Source organism: Centroberyx gerrardi, chromosome 20 (genome assembly GCF_048128805.1).
Source record: "Centroberyx gerrardi isolate f3 chromosome 20, fCenGer3.hap1.cur.20231027, whole genome shotgun sequence".
NCBI classification, from domain to species: Eukaryota; Metazoa; Chordata; class Actinopteri; order Beryciformes; family Berycidae; genus Centroberyx; species Centroberyx gerrardi.
Genome location: NC_136016.1, coordinates 9,607,501 through 9,630,853, shown reverse-complemented (window position 1 = coordinate 9,630,853; position 23,353 = coordinate 9,607,501). Strand labels below are relative to the sequence as shown.

At 44.9% G+C, this 23,353-nt stretch overlaps 3 protein-coding genes across 3 annotated transcripts; 2 read left to right on the top strand and 1 right to left on the bottom strand.

Annotated features, from left to right (window-relative positions):
• Positions 1-1,515: 1,515 nt before the first annotated feature.
• Positions 1,516-10,516, top strand: trim8b (tripartite motif containing 8b). The gene is made up of 5 exons (XM_071897434.2): positions 1,516-4,149; positions 7,093-7,188; positions 7,338-7,603; positions 7,724-7,839; positions 8,007-10,516. The coding sequence occupies exons 1-5, from the start codon at positions 3,544-3,546 to the stop codon at positions 8,702-8,704; spliced, it is 1,782 nt and encodes a 593-aa protein (XP_071753535.1). The 5' UTR covers positions 1,516-3,543; the 3' UTR covers positions 8,705-10,516.
• A 2,615-nt stretch (positions 10,517-13,131) lies between these two features.
• arl3b (ADP ribosylation factor like GTPase 3b) lies at positions 13,132-16,041 on the bottom strand. The gene is made up of 6 exons (XM_071922881.2): positions 15,705-16,041; positions 14,995-15,138; positions 14,677-14,793; positions 14,440-14,490; positions 14,092-14,277; positions 13,132-13,976 (listed from the first exon to the last, which is right to left on the bottom strand). The coding sequence occupies exons 1-6, from the start codon at positions 15,705-15,707 to the stop codon at positions 13,929-13,931; spliced, it is 549 nt and encodes a 182-aa protein (XP_071778982.1). The 5' UTR covers positions 15,708-16,041; the 3' UTR covers positions 13,132-13,928.
• Positions 16,042-16,052: 11 nt separating this feature from the next.
• sfxn2 (sideroflexin 2) lies at positions 16,053-23,117 on the top strand. Its single transcript, XM_071922869.2, has 12 exons — positions 16,053-16,242; positions 18,820-19,107; positions 19,521-19,691; positions 19,796-19,894; positions 19,995-20,070; positions 20,720-20,805; positions 21,374-21,434; positions 21,535-21,601; positions 21,704-21,753; positions 21,846-21,895; positions 21,992-22,039; positions 22,185-23,117. Exons 2-12 carry the CDS (start codon positions 18,953-18,955, stop codon positions 22,282-22,284), a joined length of 963 nt encoding a protein of 320 aa, XP_071778970.1. The 5' UTR covers positions 16,053-16,242; positions 18,820-18,952; the 3' UTR covers positions 22,285-23,117.
• Positions 23,118-23,353: the final 236 nt, after the last annotated feature.

Below are 23,353 nucleotides of genomic sequence, written 5' to 3'. Positions count from 1 at the left end.
CTGCATGATCCCAGCTATTTGCATGAAGCAGTCCTGCTTTCCTGCTTCCCCTTCATCTTGTTTATAATTGTATGTGCATGTTGTTCTGACCATAAACTGACCCCTTACTCTGCTAAGTAAGTTTAACCCTGCAGACACACTGTTAGTCCCTGTTGGAATATTATAGGAATATTATAGTGATTTTTCGTTAGGGCAGTAGTTCTGTTCTCCTGCAACACTAACCTCCACTAGACACGCTATAGCTCTCACACTCACACACACACACACACACACACACACACACACACACACACACACACACACACACACACACACACATTTGATGCAGTGTTGCCCCGGCAGTCTCAGCGGAATATAATGAACGTCCACGCCATTAACAAATGCAGTAAGCCCTTTAAATGTGATTCCCTCCCCCTCCTCCCCGGTTCGTCTCTCAACTCCTCCCGGTTAAAACGTGACACACATCGGTTGTGTGACAGGTCACGTGACGGTCGGAGCGTTGATCCGGAAGGAGGGGGGGGAGCTGATGTTACCGAGAAGCTGCGTCAAGTCAGCCAGAGATAGCCAGAATAAAACCAGAAGTGTGGCGATTTTGCTTCAAAATAAAGTGCAAATTAAAATATCCACTTATGTGTTTTTGCTGGTGGCATCTGGCTAGCACTGTTGCTTCACAGCAAGAAGGACCTGGGTTTGATTCTTGGCCCTGGCCCCTCTGGAGTTGGTTCACCTGGGTTTCCTCTGGGTGCTCCATGTCCACAGACATGCAGGACAGGTGGATTGGAGACACTATAATTGCCCATAGGAGTGAGTGTGAGTAATTGTCTCTCTCTGTGTGTTAGCTCTGTGAAGGACAGGCGACCTGTCCAGGGTGTTTCCTTCTGCCCAATGCATGCTGGGATAGGCTTCAGTTCAGCCCCCTGGGACACTGAAATGGAATAAAGGTAATAAGGTAAAATTGAATTCATGAATGTATTTTTGATTCTGTATTTTTTTTGTGTATTTCTGTTTATACGGTAAGCCCATGGCAATATAATGGAAGCTTATTTTGGCTGAGTGGACATCAGGTACTGGAGGCCCTTTCTAAGGCCTTTAGGAACAATTGTGCTACAGCTATGGCTTGACCCTTGACTCTTACAAGGTAGTAGACATTCTTCCAAGTTGTCTGGCCTGTTTGTGTGATCAAATTGTTCTTTGTGTATTGTTGGGGGCAAGTTTTACAGTTATGAGTAGGCTGTATACTGTGAAAATGACAGCATTTGGGGGAAAAAAACATAAAACATTTGATTTATCACAGTTACAACTGTATTGTTAATTTTCACATTGGTATTTGGTCATTTGCACCCCCACCCCCGCCCACAGACACAAAATTGCAACTCGCATTCGCCAATGGATGTCTTATTTTGAAACTTTTGACCGGACGTCATTTTTTATCCTGGCTGGCTTGACACTGGTTTACCGAGACTAGTCCAGCTCGCCTGCATTCCTCCTCTCCCTAAAGCCTGCCCGACAGAGACAGAGAGAGAGAAAGAAAGGGGGAGAAAACACAAATAATTATCCTGAATCGCATTGGATTTTATGTTCCTCTGAGGCGCCTTACATCGGACATGATGACCAGACCAGGCCTCGCAAATATCCACGTCTAGGCTACACCTTTGGACCTACAATAATGAAAAAGGCGTGTTTTATAATGACGGGAGTTTTCGTTGATGTGCCTGTATAGGTCAGCAATCGAAAATCAGCTTTGGGAAAACAACCTACAGCCTTTCCACGACGATTATCTTTCTTTTTTTTAAATGAGGATTTGCAAGATGGCTGATGACAGCTACCCCTAACAAGGACAGAATAGCGACGTCCCCTTTAAGATTAGAAGGGTATATTTTTGTATTTCTATCAATTATAATAATAATGGCTGTGATAAATAATAATGACTATATATGCTAGTAAATGCCATTCTAGTCTGAAAATATTACCAATCTAGTGTTTATTTATACCTGTGCTTTGGTAGAAAATGGTGAGGTGACGTCTGAGGTAATTTACACGATTTAATCAAGCTAAGGAAGTAGATAAATATGTTGTTGGCTAAAGGCTGAGGCGACAAATGTGTGAATTGGTGGAGAAACGACCAAAGTAAAGAGGCCAGAGCATAATAATCTTTGGGTCAGGAGACATTTGATAGATGTGTCGGGGGAAACCAAAGGCTCTGCAACAGCAGCCAACATTCCTGCGGATCCTAAAACCCTTTGTTTTGTGCGCAGGAACTGGACTCGGTTATTAAAACGATTAACTATGCAGTACATAGCCTTGAAATGATGGCCTGGGTATGATTTTCTATTTAATGAGATTATAAGGCCTTTGTTGTCGACAGAAAACTGACTGTTGGTGGAAAAGCCGAGGCCTTGTGTACAGATATGCGAGCGTTGCCTGTGCCACATAGCAGGCGTTATTCATCAAATGGAAAAGGCAATGTTGTGTCGCTATTGTGTCAAAGTCCGTTTATTGAAGGGCTGAGGATACTTGTCACATGTATCTGATCTGTATATTAGTATTTCTTGTATTTCACCCGACTGCCAAATAGCCTCGCTGTTAATAGGTATAATTTAATTGCTGGTGAAGGCTCCACAAATAGTCTTATTTATGATTCAGTGGACAAAAGCATTGCGCTGCATTGTGATTACTGAGGGAATAAGGCGTCCTTGAGGTCCCGATAACATAGATTCAGGTTCAAAAGCTCTGTATAAATATTATTCAGGGTGTGGATTGAAGGCAGTCGGGAAACGGTCTTTTCTTTTGGTTTTCACGGTTCGTTTCTTGGTCTGAATTGGTCTCCGATCAATCATAATCCGACGCTGAAGTCAGGCAAGCTCATTAACCTCAAGGTAAAGGCCTGAGCAGACAGAGAAGAAAAGGTGAGCGATCAAGTGTCTTTCATTTGCTATACAGAGATTGATTCACGTTGTAATCATATGAGTAGGTAGGTAGGTCTGTAGATATTAAAATAAAACCTAGTTACATAGTGGTTCTCTGTGCCTTGTTTGCATTTCACGGTTTACCTGTAGCTGACGAGAATGTAGGCTTTAGCTTCCTGTAGGCCTATACACACACACACACACACACACAGAGAAGCTGAAGTGTAAAAGCAGGCCGTTGTGTGTGATTTAGAGGAAAGGAAAGCACCATTTACTGTAATCTGCATAGCGTCAGCCCCTGCTGTGTGTTGTAATCACAAAGGTGTTGTCATCCTTGCCTGAAGCCTTCTCTGGTCAATTTCTGGAATTTGCCTTCATGCCCCAGCAATAAGCAATACTAGTCTGTCAGGGAGCCTGTCTCACCTAAGTTTTTCACTGACTGTGGACTCATTTGGTCACAAGGATTGGAATATATGAAGTGATCTTTCAGAACGGTAACAGCTCTGTTTTCATCTTTCTCTCGGGACTCGGTGTGAGAGTGCCAGTGTAGTGATTTTCTTTTGCGGAGGATAGAGAGACAGACAGGTAATCACAGAGACCTAGTGGTCTGTCAGAACGGGAGAACAGACATCGGTGTATGCCTGCCCGGATCATGATGGCCTCTGACATGGCTGAGACGTGGAGGAACTGTTTCGAGGAGGAGCTCATCTGCCCCATCTGCCTGCACGTTTTCTCAGACCCCATCCAGCTGCCCTGCAAGCACAACTTCTGCCGGGGCTGCATCAGCGAGGCCTGGGCCAAAGACTCCTCGCTGGCTCGCTGCCCCGAGTGCAACCACGCTTACACTCAGAAGCCCAGCTTGGAGAAGAACCACAAACTGTCCAACATAGTCGAGAAGTACAATGCCCTGAGCGTGGAGAAGGCCGCCACGCCGGCGTTGCAGTGCATCCTGTGCCGCCGCGGCCCGCCACTCCCTGCAGTGAAAGTGTGCCTGCGCTGCAACGCTCCTTGCTGCCAGTCCCACGTCCAGACACACCTGCAGCAGCCGTGCTCAGCCCTGGGGCACCTGTTGGTGGAGGCGGAGGCTGTGAAGGCCTGGACCTGCCCGCAGCACGACGAGTACAGGCTGTACCACTGCGAGGCCGAGCAGACGGCTGTCTGTCAGTACTGCTGCTTCGCCCGCTGCCACCCCAGCCACGGCCATGCAGTCACTGATGTGGAGCTACGACGCAACGACATCAGAGTAAGGAGAATTCACATATATAGTTGCATACATGCATACATAGTACATAACATGCATGCAAATGAAAACATGTACCTACCTAAGTAAATGCATGCTTGTTTTTTCATTACATCTTTTTGCTCAGGGTCTAATCACATTCTAACATCATTACAGAAACAAAAATGCAGTCAGTACTGCTTCCAGCCCATCACTGGCCTAACATGAGAGCGGATGTCATGGCTACACCAGGCAGACATCTTATAAATATTGATCAGTGATCAGTAATCAATAAAAGTATTCCATTTGGCTAAGTGCCCACTCAGGTACTCTCCTGTAGCTTTGTGCATTCATAACAGCATTACGCAGGTCAGTGCGTGTTGGTCATTGTTCACCCACTTTGTAGTTGTCATGACATTCAGAAAGAAAACATAACCAGAACAAAGGGCGTATTTTAATGTCATTCCTGGCCGCATAAAAGACATTGTTAAGCGGAAATCTTTTCAGTATACGTCAGTACAAAGCTATTATGAACTACCCTCAACAGTTAATGTATTTACCAAAACAGTTTATTCACTTGAAAACAGAATTGCCCATTTTGAGTTACTATTTAAATTTGAGTGTGTTTTTTAGTGCCTGTGTGTCTATCTTCCAGTCTATGCATTTTTCAATTGTGATCCATTCCAACCCATTCTCATCTGTTGGAATGACAAACAATGCAGTCGAGGGTGGAACAATGAGAGGCTCTCAGTGGGCCTTATCTCCCCAGCACAGGTGCATCCTAGCTTAGGGATCGCCAGTTGTGAGGAGAGGGGAGGGGGTTGGAGTGGAGGAGAGTGAGGGCTTTGGGGTGGGGGGTGGGGGGTGGGGTGGGGGAATTAAAGTGATTCGTCACTTGATTCTGTGGTTTCCTCAGGCGTTTTTATGTACCTCTTCTCTTCCTGGGGGTTTGGTGCGGCACACTGTCATTGGTTGGAGCGGAAGTCGGATGGCTTGCCTCACCGTTTTTTCTGAACAGTGGGTGTATTGGGTAGGTGGCAGGGGACTGAGTTTAGTCAGTGGGAGAACCGTTGAAGGCTTCAGCACTGACTCATTTAGTACACCTAACACCCAGTTTGGGTGTCAACCGTGTCAAGCTAGGGTGTATTTCCTGACGGTAAGGCTATGACTCAGCGTATGTATAGTGGAGGCTATAGTTTGCTTGGGGCAAGGGAACGGCCACAGGTTAAGACATGACCTAAATTTATAGCTGTGTTACCTAATCTTTTACATCTGCATCTATTCCTGCATTATCACAAAACATGCTGTTTTTGAAATGATTTTCGTCCTACTGTGAGGCATCAGAGAAGGAATGCAGAGTGACCCCCCCCTCCCCCTCCCACTCCTAGCTCTTCACCTCCATAAGCCCCCACCATATTCACCTCACTAACTCACACAATCCACCACCCACTCCAGGCGAGGACTGACCTTCCCTCTGGCCCTACTCTCCTGCTCTGGTGGCTCTGATGGAAAAGACACTGTGTTGAAATGACAGCTAAATAGAGCCCTCCCCTCTTTATAACCCCCCCACACACACACACACACATACACACACACACACACACACACACACACCCCCAAAGGTACCCCACACATTCTCTTGCTACCCCCTCTGGGAACCTTCGGCTCCTCCGACCTTGTTATTCCCCTGGCTTCTGCTCGGAGCCTAACTCAATCAATCAGCACAACCAGGTCACAGTCCTGGATCTTACCATGCCAACTGTGTGTGTGTGTGTGTGTGTGTGTGTGTGAGATCTAGGGCAGTGGTTCCCAACCATGTGCCATTGAGGCCCAAGAGTATGCAGGTTTTCATTCCTACCAAGCAGTACAGCAGCTGATGACACTGATTAGCACCTTCAACCATAGAGGGGGAACTAATCGGTGAAATCGGCTGCTGTTTGGTTGGAATGAAAAACTGCATGTGCCTTGGGGCTCGATGGCACATGGTGGAGAACCACTGATCGAGGCACATTGACCTGTAGTGCTAATGACCGAGAACTGCAAAGAGTGAAATGTTCCCTTTAGTGCCCCATTTAGTTCTTTTTCCCTATTTATTTTTATTTTTATTTTGGATCTGCATCAGATTGACATTACAAAATTATTTAGACTCTGCTCCTTTATCAGAATACATTGCTAACACTAAAATGTTACACAAGCCTCAGTCTAGAATGCCGAGCTAGGATTATTAATATTTTACAAGATCAAAATATTAATAGCATGAAGGATCAGCGACTCTATGTCAGTGCCATTCCTACTTCCAGACCCTCGACTTATGCGATGTAGCAAGCGATGTAAAGGACTGTTCATGTAGCATGGTGCCCGTCCATATTTGGCTTTTTTTGCCATCAGCTGAGCCAGAAGGGGATCTTGGTTTGGCCCGAGCAGGCGTCTGCTGTTGTTCACATGCCATCACCATCCCAGAAATAACGAGTGTTGTTGTCACAACATTGCCATAGCTCACAGATCAGGCCCAATATGTGTGAATACATGTGCATCTTTTAGAGAGCAAGAAGTGGGAGAGCAGCACAGATAGATGAGAGGAGCAATGGGGAGAGAGTGGAGCACAGGGAGAGAGAGGAATGCTGGGAGAGAAGAGCTGCTGTAGCTTTTTCTGCCTCCTTATGCCCATTTATCCATCTCTGCTCGCTCCCTCCAGCTCCCCCACCATTATTCCTCACTCACTCATGCAAACACAAAATAGCTGTTGGTTGCTATGACAGCATCCCCCTCCCTCCTCCCCCACAGGGATTGTGTGTTGGATGGAGACTAAATTAGCCGGTTCCCCGGCTTCTAATATCTCAGGCACAGGGAGGGGATGCTAGTGGCTAGCTGAGGTCACTGCTCGCCAAAGCCTAAAAATGTCTCTTTCTCTCTTTCTTTCTTTCTTTCTTTCTTTCTTTCTTTCTTTCTTTCTTTCTCGTCACATAGCAAAGCCTGTTGAGACAGCAGGAGCGAGTGGAGGAGAGAGTGCAGGACATCGAAGAGCAGCTTTGTAAACTCGACTCTGACAAGTGTGTGGTGGAGGTACGTTTGGCACCCTGCACTGTGGGCGTTTACAGAATTATACTAATTTTACAGAGATTCCACACAGTGTTATGTAATGTTAGGGAAATCGTGAGTGGATATCTGTATTAACGTGTGTGTGTGTGTGTGTCCATGTTTGTCCTCTATAGGACAGGGTGTGTGAGCTGAAAGAGGAGGTGCGTTTGCAGTACCAGCGAATGCATCAGCTCTTGGAAGAGGATCTCGGTCGGACACTGGAGGCTCTGGACCGGGCCCAGTCCCGGTTCTGCCAGGAGAACGCCGCCCAGGTTCTGGCCCTGGGAGAACAGCGCCACGAGGCCCAGAAGCTGCTGAGCTCGGTCCAGACGGCCTTCGGCAAGGCAGAGGAGCTCAGCTTCATGAAAAACACCAAGCCTGTCAGAATCCTCATGGACAGGTGAGAGAGATGTTACTTGTACTTGCATCTTCAAAATGGATATTTTGCTTTTTACACTTGCTCATGTAACTTATGTTTCTGGGCAGACCTCTTATCTTGCGTTCTCTCTGCACTTTGCAGGTCTCAGGCATGTGTGGGCAGCGCTCTCCCCCCTTACAAAGTGGGGAGTCTAAATTCAAAGCTATTCCTTTCTGAAATTTCAAAGAGAGAGAAGAGCTTGAGGAGAACGCTGGAAGGTAGGAGCTCAAACACACTTATCAGGTTTTAATCCAGGCCATGGCTGTCGTAAATGTGTCAAACTTCTAGCAGATTATATTTTACCAATCGGAGTCATAAGTTCTTTTTTTTTTACCTTCTCTCACCACCCACTCCTCCCTATTTCTCCCTCTCTCTCTCTCCTCAGCTCCCCTCACCCCTCCCTCGACCTTCCTGCAGTCTGTTCCTGCTTATCCCAGTGGTCAGAGCTCTGGCTCCGGAGCAGAGAAACGGAAACACTCCACTGCCTTCCCAGATGGAAACGGGAACGTCGGGAAAACCACTGCCCCCGGTTTCAAAGACTCCTCCTCTTCCTCATCTTCCTCCTCATCGTTGGCCAAGCAGCCCTACCTGGGTTCCAGCTCCGCCTCCGGAGAGGGCCAGTCCACCAATCAACAGCCTCTAGGCCCCTGTGGCCCTTCCCACATCAGCGAGAGCAGCGGGACAGGAAGCGGCAGCGGCTCGCTGACCAACCACCATTCAGGCTCTGTGTTCGGCTCCTCCCACTTTCCTCCCGGAGGTAGTAGCTCCTCCCATTCCTCCCAGCAGGCAGTGCTGCCTCAGTACGGCGGCCGTAAGATCCTGGTGTGTACGATGGATAACTGCTACTGCTCCGGAGTCCCGTCTGTGTCGGGCCACCGTAGCCATCCCCCCTACCCACGTTCGGGCTCTTTCCCCTGGGTCAGCGCCCAGGACTACCCCCCTCCCCCCGGCCTGGCCTCTGGGGGTCCGTCCATGCAGGGCTTGGCAGTGAGGGACTGGATAGATGCCTCACAGACACACAGACCACATGACTTCTATGGGCTCTACGGACAGCCCTCTGCAAAGCACTATGTCACCAGTTAACATAGACACACACAAGATACACACACACACACACACACACACACTTAGATTTAGAGACAGACACCCAAATAGTACACCTTTACAGGCTTTATTGACAGGATACACATGAACACACTCAGATTTAATGCAATTATATGCACACACTTAAATAGATGTTTATATCCACACACACACCCCACACACACACGCACACACAGATCTAGAACATGTACACACTTTCGGGGGCAGGGTTGATCTCTTTGTGTTTTATTTCCTTGATTTTTTTTTTTTTTTTCTGACATTGACTCATGTAGTGTATTATACATAAAGTGTCAGTGCATAAACAGCAGCCATTCACACTTCAGCTCAGCATAGCATTTTCCACATACCAACATTCACCGGTCAGAGCAGACACACTGAGCCCTGCACTATGGGCCTTGGGCGAGAGGATAAGATGCATCATTTTATTTATAGAGCAGGAGAGGGATTGATAGAAAAGGAAACTTATAAACTTTTTTTTTAATCTTCTCATGCCTCTCAAAGGCTTCACATAAGCAGAGGCTGAGGGTAAAGGGAATAGGGATAATACCATGCAGTGCTGAGCTTTCTGGTTTTAGTCCCTTAGCGTCTGACGTTTCCCTATGATATTATCCCTCCCAGTTGTACTGAGGTCAATTGCCTTATGTTATTACCATCATATTTTTCTCTGCCCATCGGACTATGTTTGACAGATCCTTTAAGAGGACAGCGGCCTCTTTGTGTCTCTTGATTTTGTTGCTGCACTTAGGCCTCCTTTCTTTGCTGAGTTCAGGGATGTATCGTACGGCTTGAACACAAAACGCTCTTCCATGTTCCCCGCTGTGTGGAACACCCACAATGCACTTGTGGACGCCTTGTTATGCCTGGACTACAGATGCCAACCCACAGAAGGACATTAGAGCTGCATCTTAGGGGTTAGTTGACCCTGACCTAGTCCTCTGAGTTCTGGGAATCCAGCTCCTATTCCTAACACTCCCTTTCTGGAGTTGGGATCCAATTCCCCTTCCTGCTGCCAGGCTTCCCGTAGGACAGAAATTCTTCTGAAAGAGACTGTTTCCATTTAATAGTTACTATGACTTTGTGTTATTTGCTACATCCGTAGGTTTCATGTTTTGTCTAGAGAGACTCTTTAACTCACAGAGAGAGAGGCGAGACTGGACAGACCAAACCAATCAACGCAAGCATCTGGAGGATTGACGATGCTGTAATTGTACTTCCTGCAGGGCAAAGATGTCACTTCCTCTCAACAAGCACACTAGCTCCTGGCTTCCTGTTTGCAGCTGTAAGCATGTGGGGAAGAGTTTTATAAGCACTCAAAAAAAAGAACAATGGGAAAACTGTATGCAGTTTTAAAAGAGTGTATGAAAGAAGGGTGGGAGGATTTTTTTCATGAACTTTTTCTAAAGAAAGAGACTGGACTGCTTGATGTAAGCAATGGTCGTCATCCTAAAAAAGAGTTGTTACAACAGTCAACATACAGAAAAAAAAAAAACAAAAGTATCTTTTTTGTAAATATTTTGTGAAATGGAAAAATTACAGACATGTCATTTGGAGGAGGGTTCCAAATAAATCAACAAATTTAAACCGGTCTCTCCTGTTAACTCTGTATGTACAAATCCCCCGTTTTCTCACGCTGGCTTAATATTTCTCACATCTGTAAGAAAACACAATGTCAGGGTTTGTATGTAGCTCAGAGGTTTTCCATGTACGCCATAACTCATATCGCTGACATTCACCAATAGGTCATATTGTCATACAGTCATCTGCATACTCTACAAATGACCTGAAGAGAAACCGGCATCCTCCCACTGTACCCCCACCGATATTATATCATGCAAGCCTGAGTCTGCTGTTACTACATATACATACAAATGATCTGTTAGCTGCCCTGTCTGCTTGACAGTTTATATATTAGTGCATTTATTTATCTCGCAAGAAATATTAATAGGACAGGCGCATGTAACCACAGCTTTAAATGTCTCTGTGTCCACCCAGTACAAACAGGACCCATGAGTATGTGTGGGCGGAGGCCTGCAGAGAGAAAACAGGATGGAGAAGAGGAGTCTCGAGATGAGTTGTCATTCAAACAGAGACTGTGTGTGTGTGTGTGTGTGTGTGTGTGTGTGTGAGTTCCCCTCAGCCTGATTAAGCTGTTGCATTACTGCTTTCTCCCACCCAGCACTTTGGGCTTCAAGCTCCTTCAGACAATAGGGATGATCCACTGTGTATGTATGTATGTGAATGAGAGAGTGAATAAGGAATGGAAAGGAAAGATTAATGCCTTTTAGTTAAGAAGAGAGTCAGCCGTTTTTGTTTATGAAGGCTAAAGTTTCAAAATGGTTTGTTCATGTTTTTGTGTGACATTTAGCTGCTTAAACGCAGGAATGCGGGAATTTCCGTCGCTCCGGCCACAATCAGAGCAGTTAATGTATATGTACATAACAAAATTATCATCTTAAACATTCTGCTTCCTGCTCCACCCCTCTCTCTCTCTCCAACTCCCACCTCTTGTGCTGCCTTTCTCACGTCAGCAAACCTCAGTAGAGGAAGAGAGAGAGCCAAGAGCTGTGGTGTCGGAGGTGCAGCATAAATTACAGGACTACTTTTCTATCTCTCTCTCTCTCTCACACACACACACAAACACTCCCCCCCCCCCTTCTCTCTCTGACACACACATTTTCTCACACTTGCACACACAGCTGCCGAACAGCTGTCTGATCCATGAGGAGAGAGAGGCAGTAATCCCGTCGCCTACGTCTCGGTGATATGTATCTCTCTCTCACACACACACACACACGCACGCACACACTCGCAGACACACAAACACACTGTCTGGCTCCTTTAAATCACCCACACACTGTGGGGGGAAAAAAACGCTTTTATTCACTGATAAAACAACCACAGAACTTTGTGTTCTCTCCTTCAGAGGTTTCGACAGACGCCTGTAGATAAAACACTAAATAGACTCTGCCCAAAGGAAAATTGGCTCTTTGATTTTTTTTTTTTTTTTTTTGAGTTCATGCAGCCAGTAAAATATTTAATTTTTTCATTACCCTCAAAGCACCGATCCATAAAATGCCTTTGTGCTTCTAAATATGATTCACTCTCTGCGTGTATCATAGTTTCCATAGTGCTTTGTCAGAATTTAACGTAACTGGGAGTTAAGTACCAGAAATGAGGAACAATACAAGTACATTCTGTTTATGTCTGAGTGGAGAGGAAGATTGGACAATGAGAATCTTTGTGAGAGAAGAGAGGCCGTTTGAAAGTCTCCGAGGCGCTCTGAATCAGCCACATCCTATCCTAGAGACACACACACACACACACGCAAAGTTAGACATGAACACACGTAACACACAGAGCACACTGTTTGAAATGCAATACCTCTTTCTGTCTTCTGAGCAATAATTTATGGCCCCGAATGTAGTTCAGTAAGTATGCCTGTAGGGGACATCAAGCACTTCTTAAGACACACACTGTCTTTCTGTCTTAAAAGTCATAATGAAATAAAAAATGACTTTTTCACCTTGTTAGCTCATTTTGTCATAATATACACCTCTTTACCAGTATGCCAAAGAATGTGCTTTATTTTTATTTTCTTGCTTTTTTTTATATCAAAATCCCATTACTTTTACTTCCTCATAAATTCCAACCAATAAAGCCATCGCATAGTTTGAGCAATAACGCTCCTCCACCTTTCCCATCAAATAAAACTGCCTTTCTCCAAAGGATACATTTGTTTGATTTTTTGAATGACCCCCCCCCCCTTAAATTATCCCCTCAACTGTAATACACATATAGGACACAGTACTGCTGAATGCAAAGCTGCAGCAGGAGACACACACACACACACACACACACTCTGGCCTGGTCTGCTGTCTCCCACAGCGGCCTCTCCAAACAGGCTTTATCACTGTCATCACCAGCTGATCCCACCTGCCATGGCTGTGTGTGTGTGTGTGTGTGTGCAAATGTCTGGTAAGATTTTTTTTTAAATCCCTACCTGATCTGAATAAACAGAAGTGCATGAGTAAGTGGAAGTGATTTCTGACTGGTTTCTAAATGAAATCATATCTGGAAACATTTTTTTTTTCCTCACCACCTTTTTTTATTCACGTACCTTCAATCCTTGGACAGATTACATTCAAGAATATCAAAAGGAAATGCCTAAGAGTGAATTCCCTCACTGACCCCCGAGACGCACAAAGAAATGCATTGTAACATACGTATACCTCTGTTAAAAATCTGCCAGCACACATTCGATATGCAGACATTATAGACTACCAAGTACAGCTGGGTAACACATACTCTATAACATGTGCATAACGCAACATATGAACACAGGGCCATGCTATTTACACTTGATCATCAAAAAATGTAGTGCCTCTTAACCATTTCATTTCATAATGTTCTTTTTTTTATACATATTAACATGTATCACCTCATAACCTTTTACAGGGGGAGTTAAGCACAGTAGACTATTTCTCCGATGTCCTAGAAACCACACACACACACACACACACACACACACACATACATACACACACACCACACCAGTTGTTTTGAAAGCATCCTACATTCTACATCACCATAAATAAAACAGTTACAAAAATATACCTCACTTCAAACAGAGCCATAGCAAGAAAAGCGCTTACAGCCATCATGGAATGATAAGATAAAAAAAGAAACAAGACATATAGACCTGCATGAATGAGAGTGGAGGGAGAGAGAGGGGAGGGGGAGGGGGGGGGGATTCTGGTTTCCAGGACAGCATGTAAAAGGTGTTTAAAAGAACAGGCTGGTATTCCAATGAAAGACAGCAGTTACGGGAATGTTTGAGGTTCCACCGAGGGGCGGGCGGAGGCTGGGAGCGGCTGGGACTCGGGTGGCGAGGGACGGGAGGGGAGGGGAGGAGGGTGTTTTCCTGGCATGGGTTCCCTTTGAAGGCAAACTGCCCTCCCCCCTTTTTTTTTTTTTAGAAGCAGGCGCGGGAGTCGTGTTGAGATTAGTAAACATCGGCGATACAGGAGATGCAGGGGGTTAAAAACGCTCTTCAAGTCCATGTTGGATTAGTAGTGTGTGTACATTCACAGGTATATCCCATTTTACTAGGGCTCAGGAGGGTGCATGTGTGTGTGTGCGTGTATATGCGTGTGTGTGTGTGTTGCTGCTGCTCCTCCTGAGTAGTAGAAGACTAGAAGCGGAGCTACTTTTTCTTTGCGTTGACACTCTTGCAGACCCAATTCATGCCCTCCTGAGAGAGGATGGAGGAAAAACAGCAGGATATTAGAGATAAAAACAAATGCAAAAAGGATACAGTCATTACAATTCCCTCTGCAATGAACACTGTTTCTGTTCATGCTCCTCACCTGAATCCCCTCGCCGGTGAGGGCGGAGCAGGACTGGATCTGCCACACACGGTCCCGGATGGTGTGCAGGTTGAGACCCTCGGCGATCTCGGAGGCGGGGGCGGCCGTCAGCAGGTCTTGCTTGTTAGCGAAGATCAGCACCGGAACCCCACTCAGCTTCTCTTCATCCAGCAGCTCAGCCAGCTCCTGCAACACACACACATGCATCCATGGATTATACATTATACACAAAGACACACACAAATAACGACACAGAAGAAGAATAGACTCAAATTCTCCATATTAATAGAAACAGCTAAATACTGTATGCAGAACACACATATATCGACAAATAAAAACTAGAAATACCTGGCCCGTTTCCTCAAATCTCTTTCTGTCAGCACTGTCGATGACATAAATCTGAAACATAATGGCAGGTTCCCTTGTTAGCGCGTGTTGCAAGTCCTCAATACATCCATGTGATAGCCATTGATTTCATTCAGGATGAAGGGGTTGAAGTAGATTTTAATAAAAAACTAAGCTGCTATATAAAGGTGAGTCTGCAGAAACACAACCAGGAGCTGTGGTGCGTCAGGATCCACTCACCAGCACATCCGTGTTCTCAAAGTAGTTTCTCCAGTAGGGCCTGATCTTCCTCTGGCCTCCGATGTCCCAAACATTCAGTTTAAAGCCCTGAGACTGGACGCTCTTAATGTTGAATCCCTGAGTAGTTTCAGTCGGAGAAAGAACAGACAACACATTAGAGAGGCCAGCTAGTAGTCAAGGGGTTACTGATCTGATCCCCAGCAATGAAAATGGTAACAACTGCCAAATGCATCCGATCCCCATGATGTCAGTCTGCTCCAATAACAGGTAATGAGCCATTTGAAATCAGCTGTGTGTGCATGAGCTTGTCCTCCATACCTGTGTGGGGGTGATGTGGCTGATGTCCTCAGATGCTAGCTGTTTGAGCAGAGTGGTCTTTCCGCCGTTGTCCAGACCCAGCAGCAGAATCCGAACCTCCTGGTCTGGTGTGCTCTTTAACTTGCGCAGGATCGACAGCAATCCCTGCAACGAGCCAGCCAGTAGGGCCACATCAATGAGCAGAGCCGAAACAACCATGTGATGATACTTGCCAGGGGAACAGGGGGAGCATTGTAGCAGTAAGCCACCATTAGCTATTGTGGAATGGCATCCCTTCCATCCACCCCGGCTCCTCACTACAGGCCGTGCAAGTCAATTTCCAGCCTCCTCCATTGCTTGGGGGATGCGTAAGCACTCTCCTAAGAGGACCAGCAAGGATAACAGGTCCTGTGACTAACTAGCTACCTACATTATCTCTGTCTGTTGTGTAGATAGCCATGTTGGCTAGCTGCTTCAGTGGAGAGCTAGCTTACGCCAGGCAAATCGGTGCTAAGCATAGCTTGCTAGCTAACGGGCTAGGCTAATCTCCCGTGATAAATGAACGAAGCACAGCTTTTGCAGTCAAATCTTTGTTTTTTCAACAAGCTGCGAACGACAGAAGAGGTTAGATTGCAAAGGAATATAAATGAGCACTAATTGACGCGGGTCATTGCGTATCTGGTGCTTGATGTCTCCTGTAAGGGCTAATTATTACAATAAATTAAACTCACCATCTTGTTGCCTTATCTCCCCGAGAGACGCCGCCGAGGGTTACTAGGGGGAATGACGTCAGACGTACACTTACGCACGATCAAAGGCCGAGCACAACACAAGTGAGGATTACCTGCTACGGTTTCCTCTTTGTGAAAATGACATTTCTTGCCCATACAAGTGTCTACAAATATTTATTGTTCACATTTTTTTTTTTTATTAATTCTGTTGTGATATTTTCTGTATCTTACGCGACGCATAACAAAACATGTCTGTATCAGGGATGTAGTTTGTATTGTAGCCCCATGCGAAATGGTTAAAATTCAAATGATGCAGTCAAACTGGCGTCTATTTTAATATCGGACACTTCATAGGTTTTGTTCCCCAGAGCGTTTTCATCTTTGTAAAGAAAGGGGGAGTCGGGTTTTCACGTAGGGATCTGCCCCAGATCCTGATTGGAGGACGGCATGCCACGTGCACCTTCCCTTACTATACCACACCACCACATTTGATCCGTTGACAGGTTACTGTGTATTGCAGTCGTGGAATCTCTTAAAGGTATGTATTCCCTTCTTGTAGTTGTAGATTGCAGTTTATTTGTCGACGCTGTGACTCATAGTTTCTTCAGTACTGCTTGCGGAGCCCGGTCTAGTAACTTGGGTAGTAAGTTGCATCACTCGGTGCTGGACTGACTAGCCTGCATGTGTCAGTCAGTTCACAGCGGCTGGGTAGGAGGACATCCAGAGCGAGCAGAAAAACGCTCCCAGCTGTCCGGAGAACGACTGTATTTCTTTCATGGATGAAATTGCATATACAACTTTAAACATTTTGCACATGCACCAGCTGTTGGTGTCGTTTAGTTCAGTTTTAGACTGTTCAGATGTATCTTTCCAGCACATAGGCCTATCCACAGAGGGATCCCTCCACCTGATAAAGTAATAGTTATCCAGATGAATTCAGGTGGTTACTGTGCACTGGCGGTTGTGGCCTGCAGATCCAGTTTGTCAAGCCTCACCAAAAGAGGGATATAGTGCTTCCAGCCTGTCTCAACTATACCATTCCCATTCTTATGCAGTAGACTAGCCAGGTTCAAACCTTTTCAGCCTTTTACCCCTTTCTGCCTCCCACTCTTTCCCATTATCATTCCTTCTCCACAAATTAGGCTAATTAATTAATTCATACAATTTACAATGACAAATTGTAGATCTGTGAACAGCAAACCTGCAAATCTGTCATTGAAGACACTATCTTTATTCATTTATTAGTTGTGTTATTCCCAATATGTTCTTTTGCCTTTTCCTCCACTTATTTGTCGCATTACCTCCTCTCTATTTGTCCTGTTCTTATCGATATCCTCTGCTGTTGAATGACCCAGTTCCCTGGGTCATTTTTGGGTCATCAACGTTTCTACTCATCTAACCGATCTAGAGCTGTAACGATTAATCGATTAGTTGTCAACTATTAAATTAATCGCCAACTATTTCGTAATCGATTAATCGGTTTGAGTAATTTTAAGAAAAATAAGTCAAAATTCTCTGATTCCAGCTTCTTAAATGTGAATATTTTCTGGTTTCTTTACTCATCTATGACAGTAAACTGAATATCTTTGGGTTGTGGACAAAACAAGACATTTGAGGACGTCATCTTGGGCTTTGAGAAACGCTGATCGACATTTTTCACCATTTTCTGACATTTTATAGACCAAACAACTAATCGAGAAAATAATCAACAGATTAATCGACAATGAAAATAATCGTTAGTTGCAGCCCTAAACCGATCTAATTCAATCATTATTATTTCTATATTCTTGTTGGCATGTCATGGCACTAAGGTCCAGCTTTACTTTTGCTGGCTTGTGTCCAGTGTTCCCCACATGGTGCTGCAGACCTTGACCCTGCTTTCCAAACAAACAGCTCCAGAAACAGTCAGTCTAGTTCCGGCCAGACTTAGGCTGAGTCTTCGTCTCCTCATGTCCCCTCATGTCCCCTCATGTCCCCTCATTTCAGCTGAACTGGCAGGACATGTGAGGACACATCACATCTTCAGTTACCTGCCCAATGGCTGAATAATTACTATTACCACATGCAGAGGAGGAGATGGACAGAGGGATGTTAGGGTAGATGCAGTTGTAGTCAGCCAGTTCTGGTTCCAGCCAGCTGTTTCTAGTCTAGTTGGGAAATGGAGAGAATGCTGCAGCTGTAAAACTCAAGCTGAGAACCTATGGAACCATTTACTAGTGCATGAGTGGATGGTCAATGATTTCTGGTGCTAATTTGTGGGGAGAGACAAGATTTTGTGTTTATTCAGCCACAATTTTGTTTGTTAACAATGTGTGCATGCAGGAGTGCACACGCACGCACACACCACACACACCTCTGGGCAAGTGTATGGGAATGGGGCAGAATTGAAAGGTGATGTCGCCCAGACCTCTCTGACCCACTGAGCTAAAAAATCTGTTAATATTACATCAGCTCAGGCCTGACATGACTGATTAGAAAGGAGGGCAACCCAGAATGAACCAGAACGAACCCAGAGGAACTATGAATTTTAACTGGAGTGGGACATGCAAATAATTCAGTCTTCAACTTTGGGCCAGTTTATGTTTTAGCTGCAGCTGGGACAAACTCTCTGGCAGTTAATAAGAACGGTTTAGTTTAGATGAAGAATTTTGTCATCTGCATATTTTTTTTACAATGGCTTGGCTAATTTGTGTGTGTCTAATTTTTGAGTATACACTAACAGTCAAAAGTTTGGCCATACACATTTTACACATTTTTCTTTATTTTTTACTATCTTTCACATTTTAGAATAATAATACAGACATCAAAACTATGAAATGACACAAATGGAATTATGCAGTGACCAAAAAATTGTTAAACAAATCAAAACTATCTTATATTTTAGATTCTTTAAAGTAGCCGCCCTTTGCCTTGATGGAAAGGCAAAGGCTTTGGAAAGAAATTCATACATAGGATCAACTTCACTATTTGTATTTGTCTAAAAACAAATTTCAAGCATTTAAGCATAAGCCTTTAGATCAAAATGGCTTTAAGATAATGAAAAACATAGTACATTCAATCAGGCGTGTCCAAACTTTTGACTGGTAGTCTAACTTTGCTTTTGTTTTTTTTTCAGGTTTCGACTGCAGCTGCTGAGTGTCCTTTGTCAGGACTCACCAGAGGGCCCAGCGCTGTCTACTGGCTTGTGACTCCTTAACACAAGCTGGGAGTGGGACTGATTTTTACTTTGTGAAACCAAAAGAACCACAATGGCTTTGAGCTCATTTGACATTGATGCACCGCGATGGGATCAGTCTACATTTATGGGCCGACTGAAACACTTCTTCAACATCACTGACTGCACAACAGCACTGTTGCCTGACTCGCGCTTGGATGAGGCCAAAGCATTAGTAGAAAGCTGCAGGTAACAGTCACACACAGATGGACACAAAATCTAAATGCTAACTGAAAGTGCTCTGTCACACACACAGGCTATAGCTGTCTCATGTAATCTCTTACAATAGGCACATATCAACACTGTTCTGTACACACCTTGTATCTTTCATAAGTCAGCGTTTCAGCAATTGAGAAAAAATGGCTTTCCATTAACACTCATCAGTTTTTGACATTTTGCAATACATTTTAATGGTTTGGCTCAGACTCTGTGTCATGAAGATTTTATCTGTCAGCTGTCAGTTTCAAATAGAAAAGCCATAACTCAAACTACAGTTTTATGCAAGAGCGTTTCTGCAGGATGTTGATGGGATGTAAATGTCTACGCACGCCTTCCTCATGTGGTAGTGAGCGTGCTCAGTGTGTTTCCTTGGCTCCCTGCAGGGCAGGATCCGTTCCCCCCGGCACCACAGAGGAGCAGCTCCACTACGCCAAGAAGCTGTATGACTCGGCCTTCCACCCAGACACAGGAGACCGCATGAACCTCATCGGACGCATGTCCTTCCAGGTCCCAGGAGGCATGGCCATCACTGGCTGCATGCTGCAGTTCTACAGGTAGCGTAGAGCTGCGGAGAAGTCATTTCACCGCAGCCTAAAGTTCGATAAAGGAAGCATTACAGGTTTCCAAACTCCCTCTCCCCCTCCCTCTATCCCTCCAGGACGGTCCCTGCTGTGGTGTTCTGGCAGTGGGTGAATCAGTCCTTCAATGCTCTGGTCAACTACACCAACCGCAACGCTGCCTCCCCCATCACTCCCAAGTAAGAGCCTGAGTTTTAATGTCACTGTTTACATGCAGCGGATGTGGGTGGTTGAAAGGAGCCGTAATCCTGAAGGAGCTGTAACTGTTTTCTCTTGCAGGCAGATTGGAGTAGCCTACATAACAGCAACCAGCACAGCTTTAGCAACAGCCGTGGGACTCAACCTCTACACAAAGGTACAAGACAACAAACACACACGCAGACAGAAACACATACGGTGCCGACCGTTCACTATTCACTGTATCTGCACAAGGTTGGCTGAGTGCTTCACCTTAATAATGACTCATTCTTCTTGCTTATTTAATTGCCAAACTCAACTGGAAGCTTTGAAAGAATGAATAAGGATGTGTTGGTGTGAAGCATGGTAGCGACTGGGTGACGAGTACAGGCTCAGGACCTGAATATTAAAACAGTCATGGCCAATCATCAGAGGTTAGTCATCTTGCATTCACTCTGTTTGGAAGCAGATTCTGGTTAAATCTAGCTGGAAACAGGGTGGTACTTTGGAGAAATGAACTAAGCTCATGTATTTGTGACATTCTGAGTTTGAGTCTCTCTCCTAACTGCATGTCATCACCTCTCCCTCTCCCTGACTCATGTTACTGTTTCTCTATACTATTTGAGGTCAAATAAAGCAGAAATGCCATAACATAAAAATCAGTAATGGAAAAAGCACCAGTTATTCCAGTAATACGATTTCCTATTAGGCACCATGTTATATCACATATAGGACAGATTGGATGATCAATATTTTAGAATGTGGGGACAAAAAGATGCTCAGTAAATAAACTAATGATAATATGTGACTTGTTTCTTCTCTTTCAGAAAGCTCCTCCTCTGGTGGCTCGCTGGGTCCCGTTTGCAGCCGTGGCAGCAGCCAACTGTGTTAACATTCCTATGATGAGGCAGCAGTGAGTCCCTCTGTGCTGCACTCTGTCCCACCAGAGCAAAATATAAAAACATATGACGAGGCAGGAATTGCGTTGTATTGTGCAGATTTGTTTTTTTTTTTTTTTTTTTTTTTTTTGCTGAGGTGTGTTGAAATTTCATCGTCCGCTGTGCCTTTCTCCGAGCGACCATTTTGAGAAGCCTGATCAAGGCAAATGGTCGCTCGTCCTGTTTTGGGGTTTTCCTGGTAGTCCTGCACACAGCGTTACTGCTCCGGAGAAATTGTATTAGAGGCAAGACAAACAAGCCTCAAACAAGGCAGCGTTTCATCCTGACTAGGTCTTTGTCAGGCCTTCTCCGGTCGAAGCTGCCTGTCTTGTCTGTAATCACTTTCATGGAGCGGTAATGCTGTGTGCAGGCCTATTCAAGTTCCTCTCTGCTTTTAGCATATACACAAAATACCTACCAAAGTAACAGACTGTTTACAAGTAACACGCACTGCAACATGGCTCGGAGATTAGAGGCAAAAGAAAATCACAACATTTGACATTCTCAGTTTCAGTTTCACTTCATTTTCTCTCTCTGTCTTAGGGAAATCCTGAACGGGATTGCAGTCACAGATGAGAATGGCAACAAACTGGGTGATTCTAAGGTAAACACTGAAGGGTTTCGGACATTTTGCAACTCGTTTATCAAAAAAAAATTTTCTGCTTCTCACAAATCCTCTCTGAATACTTTTATTTCCTCCTCAGAAAGCAGCGGCTAAGGGCATCACACAAGTGGTCGTCTCTCGGATTACCATGGCGGCACCAGGAATGAGTATGCAAAGAAAAAAAATTCGATTTCAGATTATCATGTTATGTACACTTATATGAGTATTTATTACTTTTTTCTCTTCTTCTCCTCCTTTCCTTTCGCCAGTCATCCTCCCCATCATCATGCAGAGACTGGAAAGATATAAGTTCATGCAGGTTAGACCCTTTGCCTACGTTGCCGTCCTCCTGCAGCATTCCCCAACATGAATGGGTGTATCTGTCATCATGCATTTTCTCTCTCTTCACAGAGGATCACGTATCTCCACGGACCAATCCAAGTGATGATGGTGGGAGTGTTGTAAGTAGGACAGCGGAGAGGGTTGCAGGGTCAGAGTAATTTCAGTGAATTAAACTGGCTGGGCTGGACTGAACTCGGTTGTGTTCTGTGTTTCAGTCTGGTCTTCATGGTGCCTGCTGCCTGCTCCCTGTTCCCCCAGAGATGGTATGCACACTGGTATCTTAACGGTACACTTTAAACAAATCGGCTTTATCAGACTGGTGCCATCATCACGTCTGACCATGTTTTCCGTCTCTCCGTTTGTTCTTCTATCTCTATCTCTATCTCTGTGGATTTGTTTGTTTCTCAGCTCCATGGCTGTGTCGAAGCTGGAGCCGGAGCTGAGGGACTCCATCGCGGCTCGTTACGGAGAGAGCGTACAACACGTCTACTTCAACAAAGGCCTCTGAGGCTGAGAGGCCTTGATTAGCATTATCTCTACACCGGCCAGGACAGAATATATCTTATGTGCTGCTGTAAATTGTCTTATAATTGTAAGGGATTGCGGGAGATTACGAAATTGCTCATTTCCAACGTCTTTTTTTTTTTTTTTAATCAGTGTTTAATGGAGACTTGCTGTGGGATGTTTCATTCATGTTAGCATTATGTTTTTATCAGATTCAGCTGTCGACCAACCAAGTTGTTCCTGCCTTCCTTCAATTGAAGTGTTCAAATACAAGGGGCACTGTGTACTCCTGCAGAGAAACCAAATGATCTCATCTCAGGAACAGCGCATTACTTTGCCAGATTAATTCAATTGACTGTATTAGTTTGTCCTTCATGGTGTGACTTGCCTGTAGTCCTTCTCATTGGCCGCCGTTCGTGAGCGTCTCAGTGTTGTAAAAGTATGTTGCTGTTTTCGCCTGCCAAACCCTTCAAATCAGTGCCTTTCTCCACAGTGGCAGGGGCAACGTTGCTGCTGCGTTTTCTGTTTTGAACAGATGTTGGTTTTACTGTGAAACCAGAAATATGCTTTTATGCATGGGTTTACGTGACATTGTGAGCCTGGGCACACATAAAATGTCAGTCCCAAACACTCTCATTCAGTGATGTGGGACAAATGGTTAGATGTGTGTGTGTGTGTTGTTGGATAAAGGTGGAGGGATGCTGCCCCCTTCAGCTGGAATGGAGGCAGAGGCATGACAAGGCTGCATGATTTATCTGAGCGGTTTGTGTAAACTCAGATTTATGCCACAGTCTTCAGTGATCTAAACTGGAATAAAAACCACATGAACTTTTAAAATATCCTGTGGCATCCTGTATGAATCTGTGCGCTAAAATGTTCCTTTTTGTCCTTTATTTTTGGAAAAACATCCATGTCCACACAGGGATGGATGGATTGTCAGGTTTTAGGTTCAGATTGGATTAGATGAAAGTTTAATGAACCCTGTGGAGAAACTGGGTCATCTCAGCAGCACAGAATAGGATATGAGTAGGAATGAGAGCACAGAGGATGATCCAAAGGGCTCTTAAAATAAA

What these genes read in the sequence shown, in the direction of transcription:
- trim8b (XM_071897434.2), top strand. Translation starts at nt 3,544, where the DNA reads ATGCCTGCCCGGATCATGATGGCCTCTGACATGGCTGAGACGTGGAGG. An exon ending in CTGACAAGTGTGTGGTGGAG is followed by an intron (nt 7,189 to 7,337) that starts GTACGTTTGGCA and finishes TGTCCTCTATAG; the next exon opens with GACAGGGTGTGTGAGCTGAA. An exon ending in CTTGAGGAGAACGCTGGAAG is followed by an intron (nt 7,840 to 8,006) that starts GTAGGAGCTCAA and finishes CTCTCTCCTCAG; the next exon opens with CTCCCCTCACCCCTCCCTCG.
- arl3b (XM_071922881.2), bottom strand. An exon ending in GATTTGAGGAAACGGGCCAG is followed by an intron (nt 14,278 to 14,439) that starts GTATTTCTAGTT and finishes TGTGTGTTGCAG; the next exon opens with GAGCTGGCTGAGCTGCTGGA. An exon ending in TCACCGGCGAGGGGATTCAG is followed by an intron (nt 13,977 to 14,091) that starts GTGAGGAGCATG and finishes ATCCTCTCTCAG; the next exon opens with GAGGGCATGAATTGGGTCTG.
- sfxn2 (XM_071922869.2), top strand. Translation starts at nt 18,953, where the DNA reads ATGGCTTTGAGCTCATTTGACATTGATGCACCGCGATGGGATCAGTCT. An exon ending in CATGGCGGCACCAGGAATGA is followed by an intron (nt 21,602 to 21,703) that starts GTATGCAAAGAA and finishes TCCTTTCGCCAG; the next exon opens with TCATCCTCCCCATCATCATG. An exon ending in AAAGATATAAGTTCATGCAG is followed by an intron (nt 21,754 to 21,845) that starts GTTAGACCCTTT and finishes CTCTCTTCACAG; the next exon opens with AGGATCACGTATCTCCACGG.